Source organism: Macrobrachium rosenbergii, chromosome 18, assembly GCF_040412425.1.
Source record: "Macrobrachium rosenbergii isolate ZJJX-2024 chromosome 18, ASM4041242v1, whole genome shotgun sequence".
Taxonomy (NCBI): Eukaryota; Metazoa; Arthropoda; class Malacostraca; order Decapoda; family Palaemonidae; genus Macrobrachium; species Macrobrachium rosenbergii.
The window spans coordinates 19,335,103-19,360,129 of record NC_089758.1 but is presented as its reverse complement, the minus strand read 5'-3'; the positions used below and the strand labels follow the sequence as shown (position 1 = coordinate 19,360,129).

Sequence of the window (25,027 nt, the reverse complement as noted above, 5' to 3'; positions counted from 1 at the left end):
ATGCTAAAACTTAGGAAAGTACAGCGCTTCTTAATACTAGATATTAAAGTCTGATACCAATAAGAATGTATTTTAAATCACCACAAATCCATTACTCTTATGTATTCTTTTGTGTAAATGATTAAATTCCCTAAACAATCCAATCCAACAGCAGAAAATATTAGCTGCGCCCGGTAAGTGGCGAATGGATACAGATCAAATATCATTATATATTTTAATTATGCAATGGTAGTTGGTATTCTAATATAAAGCACAAATTAACACGACCTTTAATTATGAGTTGTGATAGAAATTACCTGATATTATAATGACTGCTTTTATACCCATAGTTGACATACCTGCTGGATCTAATAGACGGGTTTCCGCCCTTCAGCATTGGTGGGTTCTTCGTGGCTGCCAGAGCCAGGCTTATTGATGTAAGTAGTATTCGGAGTCAGACATTAATGATGTGAGTGATGTCCAGATGCAGAGTTATTGATGTGGGTGTAGTTAAGAGGTAGTGTTTTTCGTGAGAGTATTAGCCTACAATGAGATTTATGGATGTGGATAATGTCCAGAGCTAGAATGACTGATATCTGTAATGTTGTGAACCGGGTATACTGATGTGATTAATATCCAAATCCCGCATTTTTCTAATATTTAGGGCCAGAATGACGGCAGTGAATATTGTTTTGAGCTAGGTTTACTGGTGTGTGGAATCCCCAGATCAGATTTACTGGTAAGAATAATGTCTGCAGCAAGACTTGATATGATTATAATTAAGTTATGTTTATTGACACGGATAACTTCCAGAGTCAAGTTTATCGATGTAAGTGATGTTTAGAGGCAGATTTTTGGCTGCGTAATGTTCAGACTCATGTGAATGGATGTAAATAATGTGACTGAGATTTGCCTATAGAACATCTGGTCCCGTTCTTGTCAATTACATATTCTTAGTGACCATAGCATTTTTTTTATTAGTTTGATGCCAATATGAAGATCAGTAGAATTCTGACTCTCAATGGTGGGTGTTATGCATGTTTAATTTCTGCCTGTTTGATTATTATTAAAATTTAACATTAATCCCCATAAAAGTAGCTCTCTCTCTCTCTCTGCCCTTCCTTGGCTAGCTGATATTTATATTCTACATGTCAACTGTCCCTCATTCAGTAAGTTCTCCAGCACAGTTCTACAGTAACAAGAGGGAGGGGCCTGGTTTAGCAAAGGTTTCACAATATTTCAAATTAAACATCCCATGACCTAGCGCAAGCAAGAACATACTCGAGAAAAATTTTTCCGCTGATATCCTTTTCAGCAGTAACAACTAGTGTTCATCCTATACTCTTGTTGCAGATCGCCAGTTTCACCGCCACTTATCTGGTCATCTTGCTACAATTCCAGGCAGCAGAACCCCCTAATAAGTCATAAGATAAAAGACAAGACTTCGGAATCATTGGTTGGTGCCCTACTTGAAAACATGGGACTTTGATTTTCTACATAAGCACAAATGGAAAATAAAACAGAAACTCAAGTCTATTGGTCATCATGGATTTTAAATAGGGCTGAATCAGGTGTTGTTGATGATATTTTTGTTTATTACGGTAAATACGTACCGCATATAATAGCAAAATTGTTAAACGCATTATAAACGCTACGAATTACCTTGAACAAGATCTGTTATTGTTTACCAGATAATCTTCCAAATGAATAAAACAAAAGGAATGTCTATAATAGAGCCATGTACGATAGTGCATAAATGACAAATTAAGTTTTTCTATCACTGGTAGGGTTCGCTATCAAGTAAGCGCCCAGAAATTACTGCTACTCTTATGTTTTACTGTTAATTCATCCTGTGTATATAGTCCCAAACTCAGATGAGTATTAAAACTGCAACATGTATAGCTTCAGTGTAGTACACTTATAAACCAATTCCCCCAAAAGGAATCACAAGAATACCAATCGAATATGACTGTCTTTATTTCACTCTTCCTGTTGTCTTCCTGTGTAACTTTCACTAAAAGAATCTGCATTCTGCATTTCACCACACACCTGTATTACATGTTTTATTTTTGCCACTGGCGGTAATGTTGTGTAACATGTGTAAGACAAATTAGAATAGACATTCTTCCCAACTGTTCTAAAGTAATTACAGGCAAAGAATTTGGAAAAACATTTCCAAATTTCACTTTAACTCCGGATTACTTTATGACTGTAAAAGCACTGAGTGAAATTATGTAACCATCTATACGACTGCGAGTATTTTGCAGGCCTTTGGACAGTTCAGGTACATCCATCAGTATGAAAGATACTCGAAGGGTTATATCTGATTAAAAATATGTGTCCAAATATAATTTTTGGGGGGGTTAATGCTCGTCTTGGTGTGGACTGAGATAGAAAATTGCAGACTGTACCTGAGAGAGCAGTGGGTTTCACCAACAGAAATAACTTCTCTCTCCCCAAGAAAGGTAAATAGCTAATCATTCACTTTATTAGTAACTAGTAAAATAAAAAATGGATGGAATATCTATTTCTTCATATCCTTGGAAATACTTACATATAACGCTGTAGGGAAAACAATTTCTTTAAAGAGTAGGAATTGATCACGCTAAAGCAACACATCTCATTTATAGAGCAGTGGCCCTCAACCCTCTTATGAAGCCTGCATTATGCCGCACACTGTTAGACATTTGACGATTTGATGACCAAGGTTAATCTGTGAGAGTAGGAGACTTTCTAGTTGTAGGATTGAAATGGAAATTCCGCACTTTGAAAAGGTTTAGAACGTTTAAAAAAGAAAATAGTTCTAATTTTCCTAAAGACATGAGAGTTTCAAATAACAATTATCTTTGATTCTAGAGCTGATGGCTCCATCTTCTTCGGTAATCTCCGTTTGATTTTACGTTTTCTTTAACTTTTAATCATAAATTTATAGAAATACATTTAGTGTCACCAATTTCTTCTGAAATTATGCGGCCAGGAAACTCTAGTTAATGTAATGAAATAATTATAATTTGTAATTATTATACACGAAAGCTGATAGCAAGTATAAAATTTTAGTGAAGGACATTTTACAGTCTCATAATATTTCAGGATCAAGGTTCCAGGATATATCTGAAAATTCTGGGATCCGATTGAAATTGGTTAATTGCAATCAGTTACAAAACATATGTTGTATTTCATCATTGCTTATCAAGATTTTATTGACTAATGTACTTCATATATATTAATTTTCCAGAGACTTTGCTTACTCTCTATCCCCTCGAAGTGGGACCACCTGGACGTGGTGAGGGGGGCTCTTGAACCCCTGGAATTTGTTCCTGGGTTTGAGTCCAAAAGTCCTGTATAATTTTGCATATTAATGTGGGTCAAATTTGCGGAATTTTCCACTTTTGGTAAAATTTATTGGACCTGATAAATAGGAAAAGGCATCATAGCTGGGACTGGGTTTACATCTGAAGCTAAATGGTGGGAACTGTGGTAGGATCATCAACTACCTAATAATGTTTGGACCTCAGAGATATCACATTGATAGCTCAAGGGCGGAATTATTCTGCAGGGCTGGGCCATGGATTCCAGGAGTGGTCTGGTTCTGGAGAGAGGACTCTCGGCAGTCTATCCAGTTTGCCCATAATATGATTAGGGTGGGGATGATTCCATTCTTGTAATATTCTCAGTCCCAGTAATCGAGTTTGGTTTACACTTGGGCCACTCTAATTGTGTTGTGCCATCCCCTGTGAGGTACGGTAGGGGGCAGACATTTGGGAGTCGGCTCTCACTTGTGTCATTGGTGGAAGAATAACTCCATGAAAGGTTGATATCAATTTAAGATTTTCAGGTTTAATTTTTTTCTATTCGATCTTTACCAATAGTAAGAATAAAGAATTGAGTACCCCTGGACCCTCTGATGATACCCTTTTGGCACAGATGGTGACTACTGGACCTTCCTCTGACAACCTGCGTTTGGGAAAGGCTAGGAAACCTAGTGTAATTACACTGGAACCCTATCCTCCAGCACAGAGCAACGGGAAATTGGCCAGAAATGTATGTGAAATAGGACCAGGAATATTTGAAACCTCTTATAGTAAGTATTTGACCTTTAATCTGGAAAATTCTAGTTGTGATATTTTTACAGTGTACAGAGACATTGTAAAGTGTTGTGGCTGAGAGCCTAAGATATCATCTGAAGATTGGGGAAAACTGACAGTAGAATTGGCCTCAGCCAAAGAAAATGAAAAACTAAGTGTTATTGGATCTCGGAGGAGTTAAAGTGGACTGCTCAGTACATGCATTTTGGAATCACTCCAAGGGAATGATATATGCACCCCAGCTGATGACGTATTCAGAGGAGAAACTTGTAGACGAATTTAAAGATCAAGGTGTCATTAGAATTTAAAGGATGAAGAAGATCAATGGAGCCTTAGTTCCACTGCCAGATTTAATAATTACATATGATTCAACCTGCTTACCAAATTGAATAAATCAGCATGGTTACATTTTAAGATTAAACAATATATCTCAAGAATAAAGGAGATGCTTTTATTGTCAAGAATATGGTCATGCGGTAGGGTCTTGTAGGAAGAAGCTATAAGGCAAGTCTGCCAATTTGTATCAAGTGTAGTGAACCAGAACATGGTGTACATCATAAAGAAGCAGTGTACATATTGCAGAGAGAACCATCCATCTTCTTCACAAAACTGTGATGCGTCCATCATGGGAAAGGAGATACAGACCCTAAGGATACTGGAACACACCACATTTGCAGTGGCTAAACGTAAAGTTTTGAGCTAATAAGTTTGACCCGAAATATCCTTTTCAAGTATTGCTGTGAATTGTAGGAGAAATGCTAATGCTACCAGGAGTGCTTCCTTTGGTAATAGAAAGGGAAAATAAGTAGCAACATGTAACATGTACTTCTGCCTCTTTGGAGGCTGCACCAGAAATTTCTGACACTCCTGCCTCTTCGGAGGCTACACCAGTAATTTCTGGTGCTCCTGACTCTTCGGACACAGCACCAATGATTTTTGGCGCTCCTGCCTCTGCGGAGGCAGCACCAGTGATTTCTGGTACTCCTGCCCCTTCGGAGGCTGCACCAGTTGTCTGTGGCGCTCCTGCCTTTTTGGAGGCCATGCCAGATATGCCTGGCACTCCCACCTCTCTGGAGGCTGCACCAGTTATACCCGGTGTGTCGGTCTCTTTGGAGGCTGTGCCAGCTGTAGCTGGCACTCTGGCCTCTTTAGAGACTAATTTCTATGTCCGGTGTAAGTGTCTCTCTAGAGCCTACACCAACCATGACTGTTGCCCCTGATGCTTTGGAGGATGCACCATTTGTTTCTGACTCTCCTACCAGTCCTCTTCAGGCAGCACCAGCTTTATATGGTGGTCCTGAGCTTGAAATTCCACTGATGAAGATGCCATCAAAGGTGCCCAACACCCATAATACTCGAGAAACTTTGCCACCTGTGGCATTTTCCTCCACTGTGGAAGCAGCACCATCATCATCGATATTAAAACAGACGGTAGCCATCAACAATCAGTCTCCTTCCGGAAAAAATCAGGAGCAGGGCAATAAGCTGAAAGCACTCAAAAGAGGCTCCAGTTTAACGACCTCAAAAGCAAAGTAGAATTCATTCATTTTCTCTGGTGGACCTGTCAGGGATTAAGAGCTAAATGGGAAGAATTAAGGCTGCTCATATCAGAAGCGTCTCCTGTATGTATAGCTTAGCAGGAGACTATGATTGGTAGTAATACATGTTCCAGCCCACGAGAGTATACATCCTATCATTCCCCTTATGATGTAAATATAGGAAGCCGTGGGAATGAAGCTTTATATATTCGTAGGCACTCCACAAAATCCTATTAGTATCCAGTCTATACTACAAGTGACAGGTGTGCAGATCTATTTGCAAAGAAGATATACAGCATACTCTCTCTATCTACCATCTAGTGAAGTCTTCCCCATTGATGAATTTAAACCCCTCATTCAGCAGCTACCACGTCCCTTTGTTATTCTGGGAGATGTGAATAGTAGAAACCCTCTTTAGGGTGACATCATTACCAATCAAAGAGGAGATTGCCTGTGTTCCATCACAGAAAGTGAAAATGTGGAATCCTAAACGCGGGGGATCTACACATTTTCACATTCAAACAGGCACATTATCAGCAATTGATTTATCTATATGCAGTGATGATTGCCTTATTAATTTTAATCGGAAAGTAATAAATGACAGATTTACCAGCGATCATTTTCCAATAATAATGCATGCATCTTCTAAATGGAACACAGATGACTCAGCTGATGACTTTCCCTCTTTAGATGAGGCTCTTGACGTTTTGAATTCAATTATATTCTCGGCTGGTCTTCAATCAATACCTAGGACTTCGGGGATATTTATCCACCGACCAGTTCTCTAGGAAATTAAAAAGGCACGAAAGGGATCTTGGATAATTTTCGTATCTTCACTAAATTCAAAAACACCTCTGACTTTAGTTGGAAAGACAGTTAGAAACATAATAGGTAAATTCACTCCCTGTCAACTCCAGTTATCAATATCAACAGTTGTGAAGTAGCAGATCCCCAGTTAGTGGCAAATGAGTTTGCTAATCATTTTGCAAACGTTGAAAAGAAAAATGATGACAGACCCCATTCAGCTCAAAGATTGCTAATGGAACAGGTAGAAATTAATTTTAATACTTTAAGGAAAGAACAATACAATGTAACTTTTACTATGAGAGAATTTGAATCAGCTTTAAATAAATGTAGTGAATCAGCTCCTGGACTGCATGATATAACATACTCAATGATTAAGCATACCCGCGAAAATGCCAGACTTTTCATATTAAACCTTATTAACTGAATTTTCCGAGAACATATCTTCCCTAAGCTTTGGGAGATGTTAAAACTACATTTATTCATGAAACCAGGGAAAGACCCATTCAAGACAGAGAATTATCGTCCTGTTGCACTGACATCATGTCTGTGTCAATCATGGAAAAATGGTGAACACACGTTTGATGCGGTGCGTGAGATGTCGCAAATATCTGTCGCGGGCTCAGTGTCATTTTCGAAGTATGCACTCCGTAACTGATGTATTGGTTCGAATAGAATCGTCAATATGTGAAGCTTTTGCTAACAAGCAGCATTTCGTCAGTTTTCTTTGGTCTTGAGATGGCTTATGATACGACATGGAAATATGGCATTCTGAGGGTTTTTTGTGAATGTAACCCGAGAGGCAATTTGCCTCTTTTTTTATCAATGCATTCTTAAAAAATAGGTTATTTCAGGTTCAGGTTGGAGCAACAATGTCAGATGTATTCAACCAAGAAGGAGTGCCACAAGGAAGTGTCTTAAGTGTAACCTTGCTCGCCTTAGCAATCAATGGGGCATCCAAAATAATTCCTTCAGGTGTAGCTTATACTCTTTTTGTTGACGACATTTCGATATCTTTTGCAGCAACAAGGATGGCAGTGGCTGATGCGGGTTTCAGCTCTACATGGATAACCGTAAAGTGGGCTGAGATGAATGGGTTTAGGTTTTCAGTTAGTAAAACGGTAAGCATGTCCCTTTGACGTATAAGAGGATCCCATCCTGATCCAGATCTGTTCAACCATGGGCACAGAATTCCATGTGTTTGTGAAACAAGGTTTCTTGGGTTGACTTTTGATAGCAGGCTGACTTGACTTCCACATCTGAAATACATTAAGACCAAATGCTTGAAAGCAATGAATGTCCTGAAAGTTCTGTCTCACACTTCGTGGGATGTAGACCGAACTCAAATGTTGAGACTATGCAAAGCCTTGGTCTTTTCAGAATTAACTTATGGGTGTGAAGTGTACACTTCAGCAAAGCGTAATAGCCTAAAATGCTCAGTTTAATTCATCATGGGAAAGTAAGATTGTCAACAGGCATTCAAATCCTCTCCCACGGAGAGCATGCTTGTAGATGCTGGTGAGATGCCTATGGATCTTCATTACCAGCATCTGCTGGTTCGGAGCTGGTACAGATTTCAGAGGCTCACTAAGTCTTTAACCAGCATTTATATCAGAAATGAAAGGCATTGGCAATTTTATGAAAATCACTCCAAGCAACCCCAACCATTTGCTTTAGAGTCAATGTATAACCAAGCAATTAAACATGCCATGGATGGAGATTTCACCAGCAAGGTATTCCATTAGCACTCCCTTGAACCTTCCAGAGGTAAAATTTTGTAGTTATTTTAATTTTACCAAGGCAGAAATGTTGAAGGCGGAAATGCTGTCAATATGTTTAGATCATTCCTCGTAACATGATAACTTCGTTGCGATACAGATACAGAAAGAAGCGGGAGATATCATGTGTTGCACCTATTTTTACAGCAGAACTGCATACAATTTTATAGGCCTTAAAGGAAAGTTTAACTCAGAATGGAAATAGTTTTCCTATATATTGTGACTTGAGATGTGTTCTTCAGTCGTTGTAGTCTTTCACCTCTTTAAACCCTCTGATCTTAGAAATACTGGAATGATTGCTTTTAGTGAAAAGAAAAGGCAAAGAAATAAATTTTTGCTGTGTGCCTTCCCATGTTGGGGTGGTTGGGAACGAGGAAGCTGATCAACTTGCTAAGTGAGTAGTCACCTCCACAGAACCCAGAAGATGTCTACTACCATATCTGGATGCATATCCTCTAGTAGATCAGAAAATTAAAAAGGTTAGGCAGTCCCTCTGGGAAAATATTTTAACGAATCAAACAATGCACATTATTACGTCATCAGTGTCTCCTTGGACGTATCCTTATGTTCCAAGGAGACAAGAAAAGGTGTTGTGCAGGCTTAGGATTAGATATACAAGACTCATTCATGGGTTCTTGATGTCCGGCATAAACCTTCCATTCTGCGATGACTGTATTGTGCCCTTGACTGTGAGACATTTGCTGGTTGAATGTCCCAGTCTTGGGAATCTAAGGCATGGGTTCATTTCATGGGGACGTGATAGAGACAGACATTTCATCTTTGCAACGATTCTCGGGGAGGGCTGTAATTTAGAGCAGCTATATATCTTTGATAGGGAGGAGGGCCTCCTCAACAAAATTTAAATGATATACAGTATGTGGATATGTATGTATATTATACATGTTTCACAGATATTATTAATATTTACACTTTAAGTTATTTCTTACATGAAATCCCCTTTAAACTTATTTATTTATTCATCTTTTTAATTTCCTATTTAATTGTTTTACGGCGTCAATAACCTAGATGTTGTGACGCCAGTTTTAATAACAAATCAGTCAATTACTCTCTATCGTTCTGCAAACAAAAGAAACGACTTCGGAATAGATATTACTATATACATTTAAAACAAATTGTAAAACAAGGAAAGAAATTGTACCGTAGCGTAAAAGAATACCCCAGAAAATCAAAAAGAAACAAAAATGAATATACTGAGGATAACAACTGAGATAATATACACTAACTTAATATTAGCACAAGGCATATGCAAGGCATACCTTTGACTATAACATTACACCTATGTTCACAAAATCGTCACCTCAAAAATAAATGAAAATAATGAGTCATATGAACTTGCAATATACAAATACCTTTCTAGGTCAAAGGGAAAGCTCAGATGAATAGGGAATACTCGGTTGACCAATGATACTTGATGAATAGCCCCTTTATGCAGGGAATCAAGATCGACACAGGATCAAATATTTTTCAAAGCTCAAGCAAAAGCGAATGTGAAGTTTTTAAGACAAATCAGTTAGTTACAGAAGTTTTTGTTACAAAATTTTCAAAATTTTTGGTTTTTCTGATTATTAACTTCTAAAGGAATTTTTTTTTATTTTACCTGAGTAAATAAATGAATAATGAGAACATAGTAAACAAGGACCATCATTTTCGTTAAGCTGAAGACTGAATATATGGCTTCATCAGATTTTCTCGAGCGTTGTTTTATATTTTCTATTGCTTTCAAAGCACCGATACGAGCTTCATCGGGCGGATGCGAAAGACTTTTGGAAACTTTTCTAAAATAATTATCATTTGTAACTATACTCACGCCTCCGGTATATACGTTCCTCTTTTTTCCTGTTGACAAAGTATGCGAAGCCTTCATATAACAGCTTCTTCCACCTTTATTATCAGTAACGAACTCCATTTTGGACTAAAAGGCTTCCTCACAAAACTCTATCTAATTGAGGGAGAAAATTATCCTGCGAACAAAAGTAGATATATCTCAAAATAGGCATTTTGGCTATTAGGTATCATGCTCGTTACGCTATTTGTCTATTTGGCACTTCTTTTTGTTAGGCAATTTATCAATTAGGCATTCTATCTGTAGGCGATTCGTCCGTAGGCATTTTGTCTTTAGGTATTCAGTCTGTTTACCTGCCCACCCAAGCAGCAATAACAAAACGAGAACTTTGATAATTGTACGTTCGCTAAATGGAATATGAAAACCATGGTGAACTGGGATTGAGGAGCTGATGCTTAACCGGGAAAGTTGCTTGTTGTAAGTAGTGCAGTTGGCAGCCAGTATTTTTGAAAGCTCTTACTGCCGTCATGAGGTAAGATGAGAAGCAAGGAGCAATAATATTTGCTTCTCCGAAAACCGTCATCATTAAGTAGAAATAATTAAATTTGAATAAGGATAAGCGAGGAAAAGCCTCGGAGGTTAGCGTATATTTGCAGATAGTTTTAGACCTTGACTTGTTTTTCAGGGTCAAAGATCAATTTTAAGGCCGAAGATTTTCTTGTTCTGATTTCGATGAAACTTGCTACGTAGGTATTTTTGGGTATGGTGGTTAATTTTTCCAACATATTTCACCTTGACCTGTTTTTCAATGTGGCAGGTACTTTTAGAGACCAAATAAGTAATTTTCACCTCTGCGTTCAGGATCTGATTGTAAAAACCCTTTGCTCCTCAATTACTTCAAAACATTATAATTATTGCTGTCTCCGCTATGACCATTTAGTACATCAACAATAAAAAAATATCACAGTCTAAGACCCTGAAAATTCTATAATACTTTATACGCAATAATGATTGAATTGAAGCGCAATTACACTATATAATGTCAGATTCGGTGTTAAAATCTGTTTATTATCATCAGAACGTGCAGCAGTTCAACTGAATCTAATCTAAGGAGTGACTTTTAAAGGAATTGACTCTTCATCTCACATTCTGTGGTAAGAACCGAACCGGGTCCCCAAAGGACCCAGAGTGAAAATAGCTAAAAATTCATTACATTCAGCATACACAGCTCTTAGTAACGTCAAGACTCTTCCAAGGTCCAAGAAAGGAAATGAATACTGCTCTGCAATTTTATTAATTTACATCCACTTATACTTATTCTACGTTTTGCACAAGGTATAAATGAAACAGTCTAGTTCATACCGCGTACAATAAGGTGAATGGAAGTTCGATGTGAATAATTCGAATCTTTATAGTTCTCTATGACTGTCACATTGTGCAACAAAAAGAGAAAGAAAAGCAGAGGAGAGGACCAATCATACACGAAAGATTGAACAGCTCCTAAAAATATGATAGAATATAAGGAAAACGCAAACTAAAAAGAAAATTCTAGAGCTTGCCTTTAGGATGCAAGAAACAGTTACAGATTTCAGCGGGTTGTCTTTTTCATAGATATTAAAATAAATATGGAAATGGTGGCCCCTCATAATTTTAGGGAAGGTAACTGTATTTTCCATAGATAACAAAGCTTGAATGTGCAAATAAAAGAAGCAAGAAAAGAGGAACCAAAATATTTTTGGTTTTCATCAACTTCCAGAGTCGTAATTAGGGTGATATTATTTGCGCTGTAATCATGTAAGAGGAAATCCAAAAGGAAATCCTTTACTAATTACATTTTTATGTATTCGCGAAAACTATATTATATAAATGTTGCAGTAAGCTTAATATTTCGAACAAGAAATCTTCAAAACAAATACTGCAGTCTCACGACGCACTGATACACTGAAAATCTAAGAGTCTAAGTTAACTGAAGACGTGTTCTGAAAACTTATGAATCATTGCTGAATAAAGACGCGTTGTCAAGGCCAGCGTTTGACGTGGAGTTATTCCCTTTATCGACAGACTCACCTGCACGGAATTGCAACAAGATAATCAGGTATGTGGCGATGAAACTGGCGATCTGTAAGGGAGTAAAATGCTGATAAACAGAGAAACAATCAAGTGTTTCAGTGCAATTGTCGCTGTGGTAAGAGATACCTGTACTTTTCCTAAATACTGGAGCATTGGAATCAGACTGATTCAGAACCAGCTTCAGATATTATGTGCTTTATGTTATTTGAAGCTGCAGCTGCATAGCTTTGTGTCTCTGACCTAAGAAAAGGATACTACTCTTGTCCTTTTATAACTGTAGAATAATTATCACGTACACTACGAAGGCAGCTTATTTACAAACTGCTGATTTACAAAAAAAAAAAGTTTATAATGAAGATACATTAACCTAATTACGCAATGCAATGCATATAGTAATGAATAATTCGTTGAATGAACAGGAAACAGAAAGCTTATAAACTTCAAGGTAAATCATAATTAGGGGACTAATACGGTAATATCAAAGATAACATACACCATGAAAGCTAGTATTTCTGAAGTACGGGAGTATAAGGTTATACCGTGTAAGGACAAAGTTTGGAATACAAAATCATTATTTCAAAGGTAACAACACTTAATGGAAGTTGTAACTAGCTTGACCATTCTGTATTTTATTAGTATTTCTATGCTATAGGGCACTCACCCGAGGACTTCAGGGTTACACCCACTGTTACGATCTACCCTACCCTTAGTTCTAAAAAAAAAAAAAAAAACATTATATTTCTATTAAGGGTTCTTGGAATTTCTCAGCCTTGGATTAACAATGTACAGTGATGACCTTGGATTAATCTTCGGTGCATACATTGGCAACAACGACAATGAAATATTAATGATGCAAAACACAACAGTAAAATAAACAATGGATACATGATAAAGGTGTGCGTGCTTGGTTTTGTTCATTAGAATTTTTGCATGCACAGAGTGCATGACATTTTAAACCTTGGAAAACTCACGTCAATAAGCCTAGCTTTTGCAGCAACGAAGAACCTTCCAATACTAAAAGGTGGGAAGTTATCAACTAGATCCAGGAGGTATGTCAGCTTAAAAAAAAAAGTAAGAGAAGGATAAGGAAAACTTAAATGACAATACTTCGTAAAGCTTTGCATTCCTCTCGACGTTTTAAAACGTGACTATTTTCACGTATATGGATTATAGTGTACACTGGTTAAAATACATTTAGCAGTCTAAAATGTTCTTTAAATTTTCTCAAGTACTTCCATCAAAAGATCTGGGCAGCAATGAGATATGAGAGATTATTTATAAAAAATTAACATGCATTGCATACTTCAGTAGACTGGAAATATCACGTAAAAATTTTGTGAAGAGTTAAATGAAAGGTTTTTCAGTTCAGAGAAGTGAACTCACCTTGGTCTCGAGGATGGGGTCTGACACCTTCATCCGCCACTGATTCGCAGAAAACCTGAGCTCGTCCAGCTGCAATGAATAAAAAGAAAACTTATTGGAAATGGGTGTTCAACCGGTATTGCAGCGGGATAAGCGTACTTAAAAACTTTCTTGTTTTGTGAAAAAGCAAACCTTTGCACTCAGGTTTTCAGTCAGGACAAAGACTAACTATCTGAACTCCATGAGCAGTTCTACTTTTCCTGTATCAAGGAGTAAACGCAACTTAGATAACTAACTTCAGATAAATGTGCAACATTTTGGGTCGTTGTTACGGGACCTCGGTTTACTGCCATTTTTGTTTCGGAGAAGGAGCTCGCCTTTATTGCAAAGTTAAGGTGGCCCAGAGTCGTTTAGCCCTTGCGTTTCAATGTCTTTAACGAGGTTGCTACTGGCTGCTAGGGTAACATCCGGAATCAAAATACTATAAAATAATCTGCTTTATATTATAAACGAAAAATAGGAGAAAAGTTTTTACGATTGAAAATAAAAATAATATTTAGTCTACAAATAGTGCATGATTTACCTACCGCACCTGCATAATATATTTTGTTTTAATAAATTCCTACAGATTTTCGCCTAACGCTTTGGATAATCATATTAACTAACTTTCGAGAGAATAAAAACCTCTTTTATTTTGTGTCACATCTATCCATGCTGTTTCGTGAAAGGTAATGGTGAATGATATGAAAATAGAATAGATACTACAGAAAAATCACGATATTTTCACCGACTGAAACATGGCAGCGATTTTCTTTGTATGTCAAACTCTAAAAACGCAATGTAGAGGGCGTGCGTAAGTAAGGACATTATTCTATTATTACATATGCTTGATATCAGGCGCTACGTTTAGGCAGGACATGGTTCTAGTATATTCCAGGAAGGTATCATTTCCTGCGTGCACAATCGATTATGATGATTTAAAGGTCATTTATATTCACCACAGAACAGAATTGAAGTATTGTCAATCGAAATATATGGTTTTGAAGGGTAAAAAGTGTTTTCATGGACCTTCTGGATTTCACAGAACATTTTTAGTTTGTAGTATAAACATACACAAATACGTGCATGCTGTACATATCTATGTATATATATTTTTATGTATATATAATTTCTATACGCTTACTTGAGAACTTGCAAAGTCCGGCGTGCAGCACAGGAAGATTAACAAGGAAGTGTTGAAGCTGAACCAGAAGATGAAATCAATGAGGACGTGCATCAGACCTTCCACGGTTGCACTGAAGAAGGACACCGTCATATATATCATCGTCTGCGTGAAGATTCCCAAAAGAGGCGGGGAAAAATACTCGTTGGTGAGTTCTTGACAAGTGTGGAGTTCTTGAATATTAGATGTAATCGCTGCTAAATCAGCTGCTCTTTTTCTAAACTGGTCTCCGTCTTCGTATTTTCCATTAACCTTGACGAAGGTTATTTCCACTTTCTTCTTTGTCACGTCTTTTTCGCAACTGTCGCCAAAGCAAATTTGATCTTCGATTTTGTTTCTGAGGTCGCTGATGAGCACTGCGAGGTGGCACCCGACAGAGTAATATCCAAAGGCAAAATCGAAGCTGATGAAACTGTTGACCAGGTTGGCAAGTCCTGTTGAGTAGGTTTTGAAATACCCTTTACTAACCATTGTTGAATTTGCATCACCACTGTCAAAGAGAGATATAACTACGTAGGCTTCACAGCTGCAAAATGTGACCAAACCGACGAAAAAGAGTTTGTATGACCACCATTTAGTGGGTGTGACGGAATCTGGCGTTACCAGATTTAGCTGACTGAGTAAGCACGAAAGTTTTTCGCTGGAGAAAATAACATGTAAAAATAATATCAGGAGTGTGGTGGGCCTGTAGAGGTTCACTATTGCCGTCGTTTTACTGACAGTGCTGTCAGTAGCCTTGAAACCTGTATAGATTTCATCCACCGACACAATGACGTTGAGGACAAAGAGAATAAAGTAAAGAGGTATGAGAAAGTAAGACCAAAAGATGAAGTACTGTTTTTTAGGATCGTTGCAGAAGTCCTGGTATTTGCCAGCAGATATCTTCCCCTTACTTGAGTAGTTCTCTAACCAAGAAATACCGGGTGGTGTCGCCTCACCAACCTGCACTCGAGGCCTGAAGCCTTTTTTCAAGACATCAGCAACCAAGGAGTAGGTAAAGCCACCTGAAATCTGCATCAGAGCTGCCCATACCCGCACCAGCTTGACTGACACTCCTGCCGGTCCGGCCATTTTGCAACAAACGGGGCTTCTGGAGTCGTTCTTGCGGTGATAACTAATGATGGTAGTAGTACAATATTGCTAATGCTTCCTTGGGCGTCTACTGGTTATGTCATTTTACAAAATTGTGTCGGGCATCCTAGCAAACGTTCCTATGTTTGCTAAGCAAACTAGTGGTTCCCTTCTGATATTACTTTGCCCATTGTAAACAAGAAGGGTCGAACGCAACGGAACGAATTTAATTTAGATCTCAAACATTAGCTTCCAATAAAAAAATCCATTAATAATTGTTGCATTTCATTAATAGCAAATTCATCGATTGCACGAAAGGTTTTACAGTTAAGTGCGATTTAAAATCAAAATTAGACTTTCTAATGAACTTGTGTTCTTGGAAAGAAAGTTCTATTTCCTCTTAATTATTTGGTCCCGCAGATATCGGCTTTTATAGTGCAATATTACTATTAAAATATGAGCAATCTAATAGCGCCTTATAAATAGATTGATTTTGTAGGAATACCCATAATACTAATGTCATGTAATTTTTCAGTTCTTTGGTTATTATGCATTTCCTTATTCTTTAGAAATGCAATGTACCTCTATTATAGATCATGTTGAAGATGAAGAGTCATTTTCAAGTTCCGTTAGCTTGAAGTCTCTTATCATTAAGGCAATCCTAACCGATAAAGTGTATCATTCGAAAGTATCTGTTTGCTGCTTCACTATTACTTTTTACAATCACTGAGCGCTGCAGAGAATTTAGTTAGGATCCGAATGCAATCATAGGTACTTTTCATCGAACTGACGCCAGAAATTAGCTACTGAAAAATACTTAAGCTTTCCTGTATCATCTTGAAAATGAATGGACGTCCATATGCTAGCATTACACGTCCTTCACTAAAGTGACTGTACGCGTGTTAATTCATTTGCATGTGAACTATCTGCAGGTATTCTATCGTCCTTACTTCATTTTAGTTTTGTTAATTTCATATCATCTCTCCAGGATCTGGTTCCAAGACGTTATCTACCTATCAAATCAAATTACGGTCCACATTCCTTTGAAGGACGGCAACACTCCTCTCGGTGAAACAATCGCATAACTCATGACTTAAATAACTGAAACAACACTGCAAGCCACTTTCACGTGTTTTTACTAATGAAGAGATAAGATTCAAATGGGCAGTTAATGTTTAGTTCATTGAAAATTAACCAAAATTAATATAATATAATATAATATAGTATGATATAATATAATATAATATAATATAATATAATATAATATAATATAATATAATATAATATAATATAATATAATATAACAGCTATCGTAGCCTCCAAAAGCTAAGATGATATCTGTGGATTCTGAAACCAGTTTCGTAGTCTTCACCATCCCCTGTGTGTGTGGGAGTGGGCAAAAAGCTTGGAAGGTTAACGATCCCACCTTGGGGAAGTTGATGAACCTTGTGCTTAGGCCCAAGGAATGTGTGTCGAGCAACACTATGGGTCCAAATGAGGCATGAGAGCAACCGGAAAAGCATAGTTATAGTGTCTTCTCGAAGCAAAATCACAACTCAATAAAATAAACAATATGCTAATATAGTAAAATATAAAACACGCATTATCAACAACTCATACCAGTTGTATAGTTCTGGATGTTAATGCTTCAAGTGTCATGTACAATTTCTTTAGTTTTTATTACTTACGTAGCCGTTTTTGTCAGTGAATATTAATTGTAGGTTAATTAAAATCTAGTTATTTCCTACCCTCTTCATTGATTGTCCAGTTCTTTTACCCATACGGACTCTGCTCTGGCGAAACTACTTTGAGAGTCAGTGGATCCTCAGGCTTGGCCTTTTCGACGATGATGAAATAACAGAATGAGGTATTAGTGCAAGAAAGTGGATATTTTCTATTCGTTAAGAGGCCGAGGCAGATATGGTATCCCAAAACATGTTCGGTCATTATGTGTACATTTGAGATGGGCTAAATAATTAGGCAATGCAGCTTAACGCGAAGTCCACAAATTGGGACTGAATGGTACGAAACATTCACTTACATTTGACAATGTTATTCTGAGCATCTGCATTATACAGAAGGAAATGCGAGACCCTGAATGTAAAACCTTGCAGAGAGAGAGGAAGAAACATATAATCTGCAGCTTAAGGGTAGGGCTGAAGTGAATTGTTGCTTATGATTGTTCTTGATCTTAATGTATGTTCTACTTATCTTTACTTACCGGTCACAATAGGAATTGACGACAAATTTCATATCACATATTCGTGCTTTGATGAAAATACGGTATTCTAATAGTACTGAAAGCTGTTTTCAAGTTACTGAAATACACCATTATTTTGGATTTACAAATGTTGAATCATATCATTTTTGTATTTAACCATTCTAACGCAAAGATTAACATATTTCATGATAGCCTGAGAAGCAAGCGATCGTTATTACTCCAGTTTATGCTTGGAATCTCGTTTGTAAAATAATGAATACTGCCTGAGTAACAGATTGTAATCACTGTCATCATTATCATTCGTATATAATATATACAGTATATATATATATATATATATATATATATATATATATATATATATATATATATATATGCATTTATAAATATTCACTGTTCGGCCTCTCTTCCTTACTTCTAAATCGAATAAGAAAAATTTACCTTTGTTAAAATAAGAGGGCAGACAATCTAGGCTGATAGCATGCCAAGAAGCGAGCGGGAAGCAGTGCTTTCAAATTAAATTCGCCCACGGGCGAGACTTTTAGCAGAGGGTCATAGATGGATACAGTTTTGCTAGGTTAGACCTTAGTTATGCTGTTCTTAAAACCCAATTTCCTCTATTCTGTGTACTGGCGAGACTATTGTCATTCTCTTAAACAGTCACTGACTAAGAAAGCCTAGTAAAACATATCCCATTTATGAAGTGATCTATCAAGTACAATTATTGTTGTCTAGTGAAGTCACATAACTTATTCTCCATGGTGTTAAAAGTATTATTCTTAACTTGAGAAATCATCCCCTTGTGATTAAGTAATGACAAGTGAGAGTTTCTGTAATGCAAGATTGTTATCTGGATACGTCTTTTTCCAGAATTGTGCACGCCTTGGGCCTGAACAAAAATCCTCTTTCTTGGAGAAGAATCAGGTTCCTCAGTACCAAGAAGCCTCAACTCGACCTTGCAGTAAATACCTGATAAAGCATCTGAGAGGCACATAAATCTGTTGCGTTTATTCTATGTAGCACTGAGGTCTGTCCTAAGTGGGACTAATATGCTGAGGTGCTGTTAGATCCTGTAAATAATCTATTTCATTTTATTTTACTTTTGTTGAAACTAGTGTTCCAGTAACTTTAATGAATTCATTCATGTGGTTATGAATAAACCTCTATTCTTTGTTAATTAGTGTTAACTGGCGACCTGATCTATTCAATATCTGTCCTTTACAGTTAATTTTAGCCTTAATTGACAGAATTACGTGGGTCTTAGGTAAAGCAAGGCTATACAAATCCAATTAACTAATTCTTAAACTCATTAGCTGAATGACCCACGTAACAATAATATATATATATATATATATATATATATATATATATATATATATATATATATATATATATATATATATATATATATATATATATATATATATATATATATATATATATATATATATATATATATATATATATATATATATATAAATATATATATCAATGAGGAAGCTGCTTTGTCCTTCACAATTCCATTCTTTGTAAATTTTTACCCAGGCAGAGTGAATTACTTATTAACGTGTATTTGTAGTTTAACATCTGTGTGGGTGTTTTGTACATATACACACAAACACACACATATATACTATATATACACACAAACACACACACATATATATATATATATGTGTATGTGTGTGTTTGTGTGCGTGTGTGTGTATTCGGGGTCTCAGTAAGAAACAGTAACCTTAGAAATAAAGAAAAAAAAAAAAATATATATATATATATATATATATATATATATAAATATATATATATATATATATATATATATATATATATATATATATATATATATACATACATATACATATACACATACATTGACTCGCATTTTCAGGTAACAAAAGTAGGAAGAAAAACACAGGGAATGTTAAAGCAAAATCACCTCGTTTTATTGTTCGCTTGAAAGGCAACGAAGAACGTAAAAAAAAAAAAAAAAATGAAACTGAATATTATCCAGAGCCCATCTCATTCGGTCCTCATTTCGAACCGAAGAAAAAACTAATAAAAAATGGATTTATGTATGTGAGTTTGGAGAACTTTCACATTTCGGCTCTTGTTATTCGTCGTGAGGTGCCACGGAACGGTAAGGAAAAAATTGAAGTGTAAGACTGATATTTAATTTGCTTCTGGTTGGCGATAGTTGAATTTCCTACGAAAGGTTTTTGCATTTAACCACTGAATACAAACGTTAATTCTTCTATGAATACAATGGACTGTAAACCTCTGAGAATGATGTTTCGCGTCTTGTGAAGTGCAATTAACTTCAGTATTAAAACATGCAGTTACAACGTGCCCTTATTTCGGTGTTCATTTTTGCAGTATAAAAAGAATACACAAAAATGTGCAGAAAAATTTTTCCAATGTAAGAAGGGAAGTATCACGTCATGCACACTCACACTAAAAGTTGGAAGAACCGATAATAATTTACAGTAAGTTTGAGATTTCATGTCTCCTCAGGATAGAAGACTTGGTCACGAAAAAATATGTAAAAATACTTTAATCATTACGCTTTTGGTATTATTGTCTAAGGAAAGAATGATTACATATTTACATATTCTTATTGTCATTGGCCCTGAGGACCTTAAAATTACATAAATAATCATTCACAATGGGTTCCTGCCATACTCCTGACCCTTTCCCATGAGTAGGTAATTGAGTCTGATTTTTTTCCTTGGGGTTTTTTTTTGCTTTCCAAACTAAATTGATTGGCCATTTTTTTTATTTGCTCATTTTTCACTTCTTTATCCGACGAAATTTATCTAATGGTTACTGTCTGTGGGGCTGTATACATAGTTTACGTTAGTATTTATGGTTTGATATAATTTTCTTGAAATTTTGATACCTTAGCAGAAATCTATTTATACGTTTGCTTAGAACTTGTTGTTAAGGAGAGGGTCATGCACTTGCACTGAAGGATGTAGGGGTGTTTATACCAACTGACCCTTGCAATTAGGGAAGCACTCCCTATCTAGTAAGTACTGGGCCTAGATGAAATATCTCACGCTGGGCCATATGGAACAGTATAACTGGCAGCCTTCGAAAAGAGGCTTTGTTTTTTTCATTACCTGTACTTATGGACCCTCTGGTGAATTTTGCAAATGTGATAAATTTAGCATTTCAAAAAGGAAAAGAGTTTTTAAAAAATTGTCATTAAAACTTTACTCTGTTTCTATTTTCAACAGAACTAAATTATTTCTTTATTTGTAGCACACAGCAGAAAGCTTTAATAAAAGTGAAAGAAAATAAAAATTTTGCCCTGTTTCATTGATATAGCAAATTATAACACTTTGCATTCTTTAAGTTAAAAAGGGAAAACTTGGAAGTATCAAAGTCTTAAAGGCAAAAGCAGTAGGAAAAGAAACAATTCCCTCTCAGAGAAATGGAAGCGTGTTAACCGAACCCTCAACACCTGAAAAAAGTAAAAGTTGAAACGTATATCTCATTTGGAATTAAAGTAAATGCTTCCCTTCTACCAGTATTTAATCAAAGTCATACTTGAGAAGTCAAAGTAAATTCAAAGTAGTAGGGTTATCAAGTCCATCTAGGAACTACATTTTTGACAATCGATCAGCTTAATTTGCCAGGCACCATCAGAATTGGGTAGATGTGCATTAGAGTTTATCATGAACTCCATCTCCAATAAGCTACTATTATTACTGTTAAATGTTCGAACCACTTAGTATATCAAGGTGGTCAATTAGATATATGCAGCTTGCATGTTCATATCCATTACATCAAGGTGGTCAATTAGATATATGCAGCTTGCATGTTCATATCCATTATATCAAGGTGGCCAGTTAGATATATGCAGCTTGCATGTTCATATCCATTAAATTCATGAGAATTACGCGCCAACCTTGCTGAATGCCAGTAAAATTTTTCCAATTAAAAATAAAATTTCTGCAGCCAAGACAAGGCTAATGTCAATCTCTTACCTTTTAGTTGAATATTTACTCCTTTGTAATTTTACTGCACTTCTCGTCACGGTCACGAAGTCATGGCACAGAAACTAGGTTCGCTGCTTTAAAGTGATGAAAATATTTTTAAAGAGGATTTAAAAGCACCAGAGCAGATTTTAAGCCCTTAATGGCCAGTATTATAGTTGATTTCTATAGTCTATTACTGATCATCCAGTCCCTATATATATATATATATATATATATATATATATATATATATATATATATATATATATATATATATATATATATATATATATATATATATATATATAGATAGATATATATATATATATATATATATATATATATATATATATATATATATATATATATATATATATATATATATATATATATATATATATATATATATATATATATATATATATATATATATATATTCAAAAGATTAGGTGTACTAGCATCCAAGCATTACTAAATTGTTCCTTACTGATTTAAAAGCGGCTTTAAATTTAACTTTATAAGTGCTATAGAAGCTTTCCAGGCGTGTGTATAAATCATAAGCTTAAATATCTCAATTAACTTCTGATGGGTGTCACATGTCTTTTCATTAGCAGGACGTTATCAAAGTTTTGGCGTCTTTATAGTGAGGGACGACTGGTGATGAGGAGTTTTTGATTACTCTTTAGCCTTGGCAGGCAACTCTTTTAGGAAGACACTCCGAAATCAAACCAGTGGGTAGAAGGGACTCTTTAGCCTTGGTAGGCAACCCTTTAAAGAGAAGGATACTCTGAATACACACCTTGTTCTTCAACCTTGGACTGTGCTATAGCCGTTGTACCGTGGCCCTCTATGGTTTTGGGGTTGAGTTCCTTTGCCTGAGGGCACAATCAAGCATTTATCTTCTTTTTCGTTCTCTTTCCTGTTTTTTCGTAAAGTGTGTAGGACAGGCTGATGAGAAAATGAGAAAGCAAAAATTGCTTGGTGGATTATCAGGAAAGTGCCTTCGTCTTTACCTAATTTTTACCTTCTGAGTGTTTTATTTCTAAATCCATCCTGACTGTTCTCACCAAGTTATTGTGGCAAACCTGGTGAATTTCTTCTGCTTTACAAGGTGTATCGGCCCCACCTTATCGACCAGTTGCTTCCGGCGTTTTTATCAATGACACATGTTGACGACTATTTATATTCTCAACAGAATTTTTGTAAATAATGCAAATATTGTTGTTGTTGATGGCATTGTTGAGTTTTATAATGTTACTGTTGTTCTGAGTCTATTTATTAGTTTTGATACCGATTTTATGTTGTTAATTTTAATTCTTTCGGGAGACATTGAGCTGTAAGAAAAATTGCAAAGTACTTAATCAAATATTAGGGACTTAAGGTCAAATTTTCTTGATCTCCAGAGTTGTGCCCGTAACTACGATTTGATGTTTTTATCTGAGACTCTTGTAAGTAGTAACAAGTCAAAGGTTGAGTTTTTAATCAGGGGTTTTGATGGCCCTGATTTTATTTATCGTCGTAACATCCCACAAGTGCAAGGCATGGCTGTATACACTAAATCCAGACGACGTATTTATCGTCAGAAAAATTTGGAGTGTAGTTGCCATACAGTTGTTTGCTTTAAAATTTCTAGTAAGTTCTACAATGTTTAAGTATTTTCTGTTTACCGCAATCCAGATATCGACGATTCTATATAAGACTGTCTTTTGGAAAGGATTAGTATGGCTCAGTCACAGGATTCAAAAGCTTCATTCGTTGTTTGTGGAGACTGTAATGCAAAGCACAGTGAATGGCTAAATTTAAATGCCACATATCAACATGGCTGGTCGGCTCTTGAGTCCTGTGCATCATCCGATTTTGTTCAGTTAATTGAGGAACCCACGCACATTTCTGGTAATGGATTAGACCTCATATTCACAAGTGTTCCAGCTATTGTGAAGTCTAAGGTCTGTGAATATATAGACCCTTTAAATTATGGATTAGCAATATGTCACGATGCTATATTAAACGGCATAACCTACACACTGCTGCCAAGATCCAAAGGTGTAGGCTGGTGAATCTCTTCACTAGAGGTCAACAGTAATTAATTAAGGTTTTCCTCTAATGGAATTCGGGAAAGGAAAATTATATACTTTTGGCCATTCAGCTTGAAGCTAAAAATTACCAAATGGTTGGTGCTATGAGGTTTGCAATTCATACCCTGTACAGTACATGTAATTATAAATTTATTTACTATGCCAAAGCTTTAGGAATAAAATTCACACTGTGTAGTGAGTATACATAAATAAGCTTAAAATTTACTGGCAACGTTCAGTAACAAGCAATGAAACAAGACATTAACATGACAGAACAAATTATCAAGTGCATTAACATTGTAACTATAAAAGAACTGAGTAGTAATCTAAGACAAAAAAAAAACACAAGTGGACTTCAGAGAAATTAACATACGTTATTCATAAAGAAAGAAGAAGAAATGTATATAACATTCATCGTAAAATGTGCACAATTCCTATATGTATTTACACAGAAAATGCACATATAACGAGATGAAGAAGTGATAACGAAAAATTATGAGAAACCACTCAAATATGAAATGATATATTTAGGCTTAAAATTGGTACGCTCATGAACTGGAAACCCTGTCTATCTTTTATAAGGTAAAATGCAGAGCAACTTTAAGTTCATAAGAACAATTTACTATTGTTTGGAATACTATTACATCACTTTTGATTCTTCATAAAACAATTGTATGATCAGTAACATACTAAAGAAGTCAACTAATTGGACCACCATCAGACTGGATATTGAAGAAATGTTCTTTTGAATCCTCTTTAAACATTTATTTATCAGCTGAAATTTGTAAACATACTGTACTGCCTGTACTGTGATCTGGTAACCTATCGAAATACATTAAAATTACAAAGGAGAGAATGTCTTACTAAAAGGTTAGAGCTTAACATTAGCCTTGAACCTGGAAAAGTTTTACATGCAACCCTAATGGTTGACTGTTATGACCCTATAATTATAATGGAATACTCAAATGCCAAATATAATTTCATTTGATTTGAGCAATTTTGCCAGATTCAGTCATACTGTGCAATTAAAGCTACAAA

The 25,027-nt window shown here is 35.9% G+C and overlaps 1 protein-coding gene across 1 annotated transcript in view; it reads right to left on the bottom strand.

The window, feature by feature from the left end:
• The window catches only part of ple (tyrosine hydroxylase ple), a 536,948-nt gene that overhangs the window by 134,640 nt on the left and 377,281 nt on the right, over positions 1-25,027 (bottom strand). Inside the window, exon 4 of the mRNA XM_067120469.1 lies at positions 13,442-13,510. Within this exon, the coding sequence (XP_066976570.1) occupies positions 13,442-13,474 (33 nt within the window). The 5' untranslated portion in view covers positions 13,475-13,510. The remainder of the gene's footprint in view (positions 1-13,441; positions 13,511-25,027) is intronic.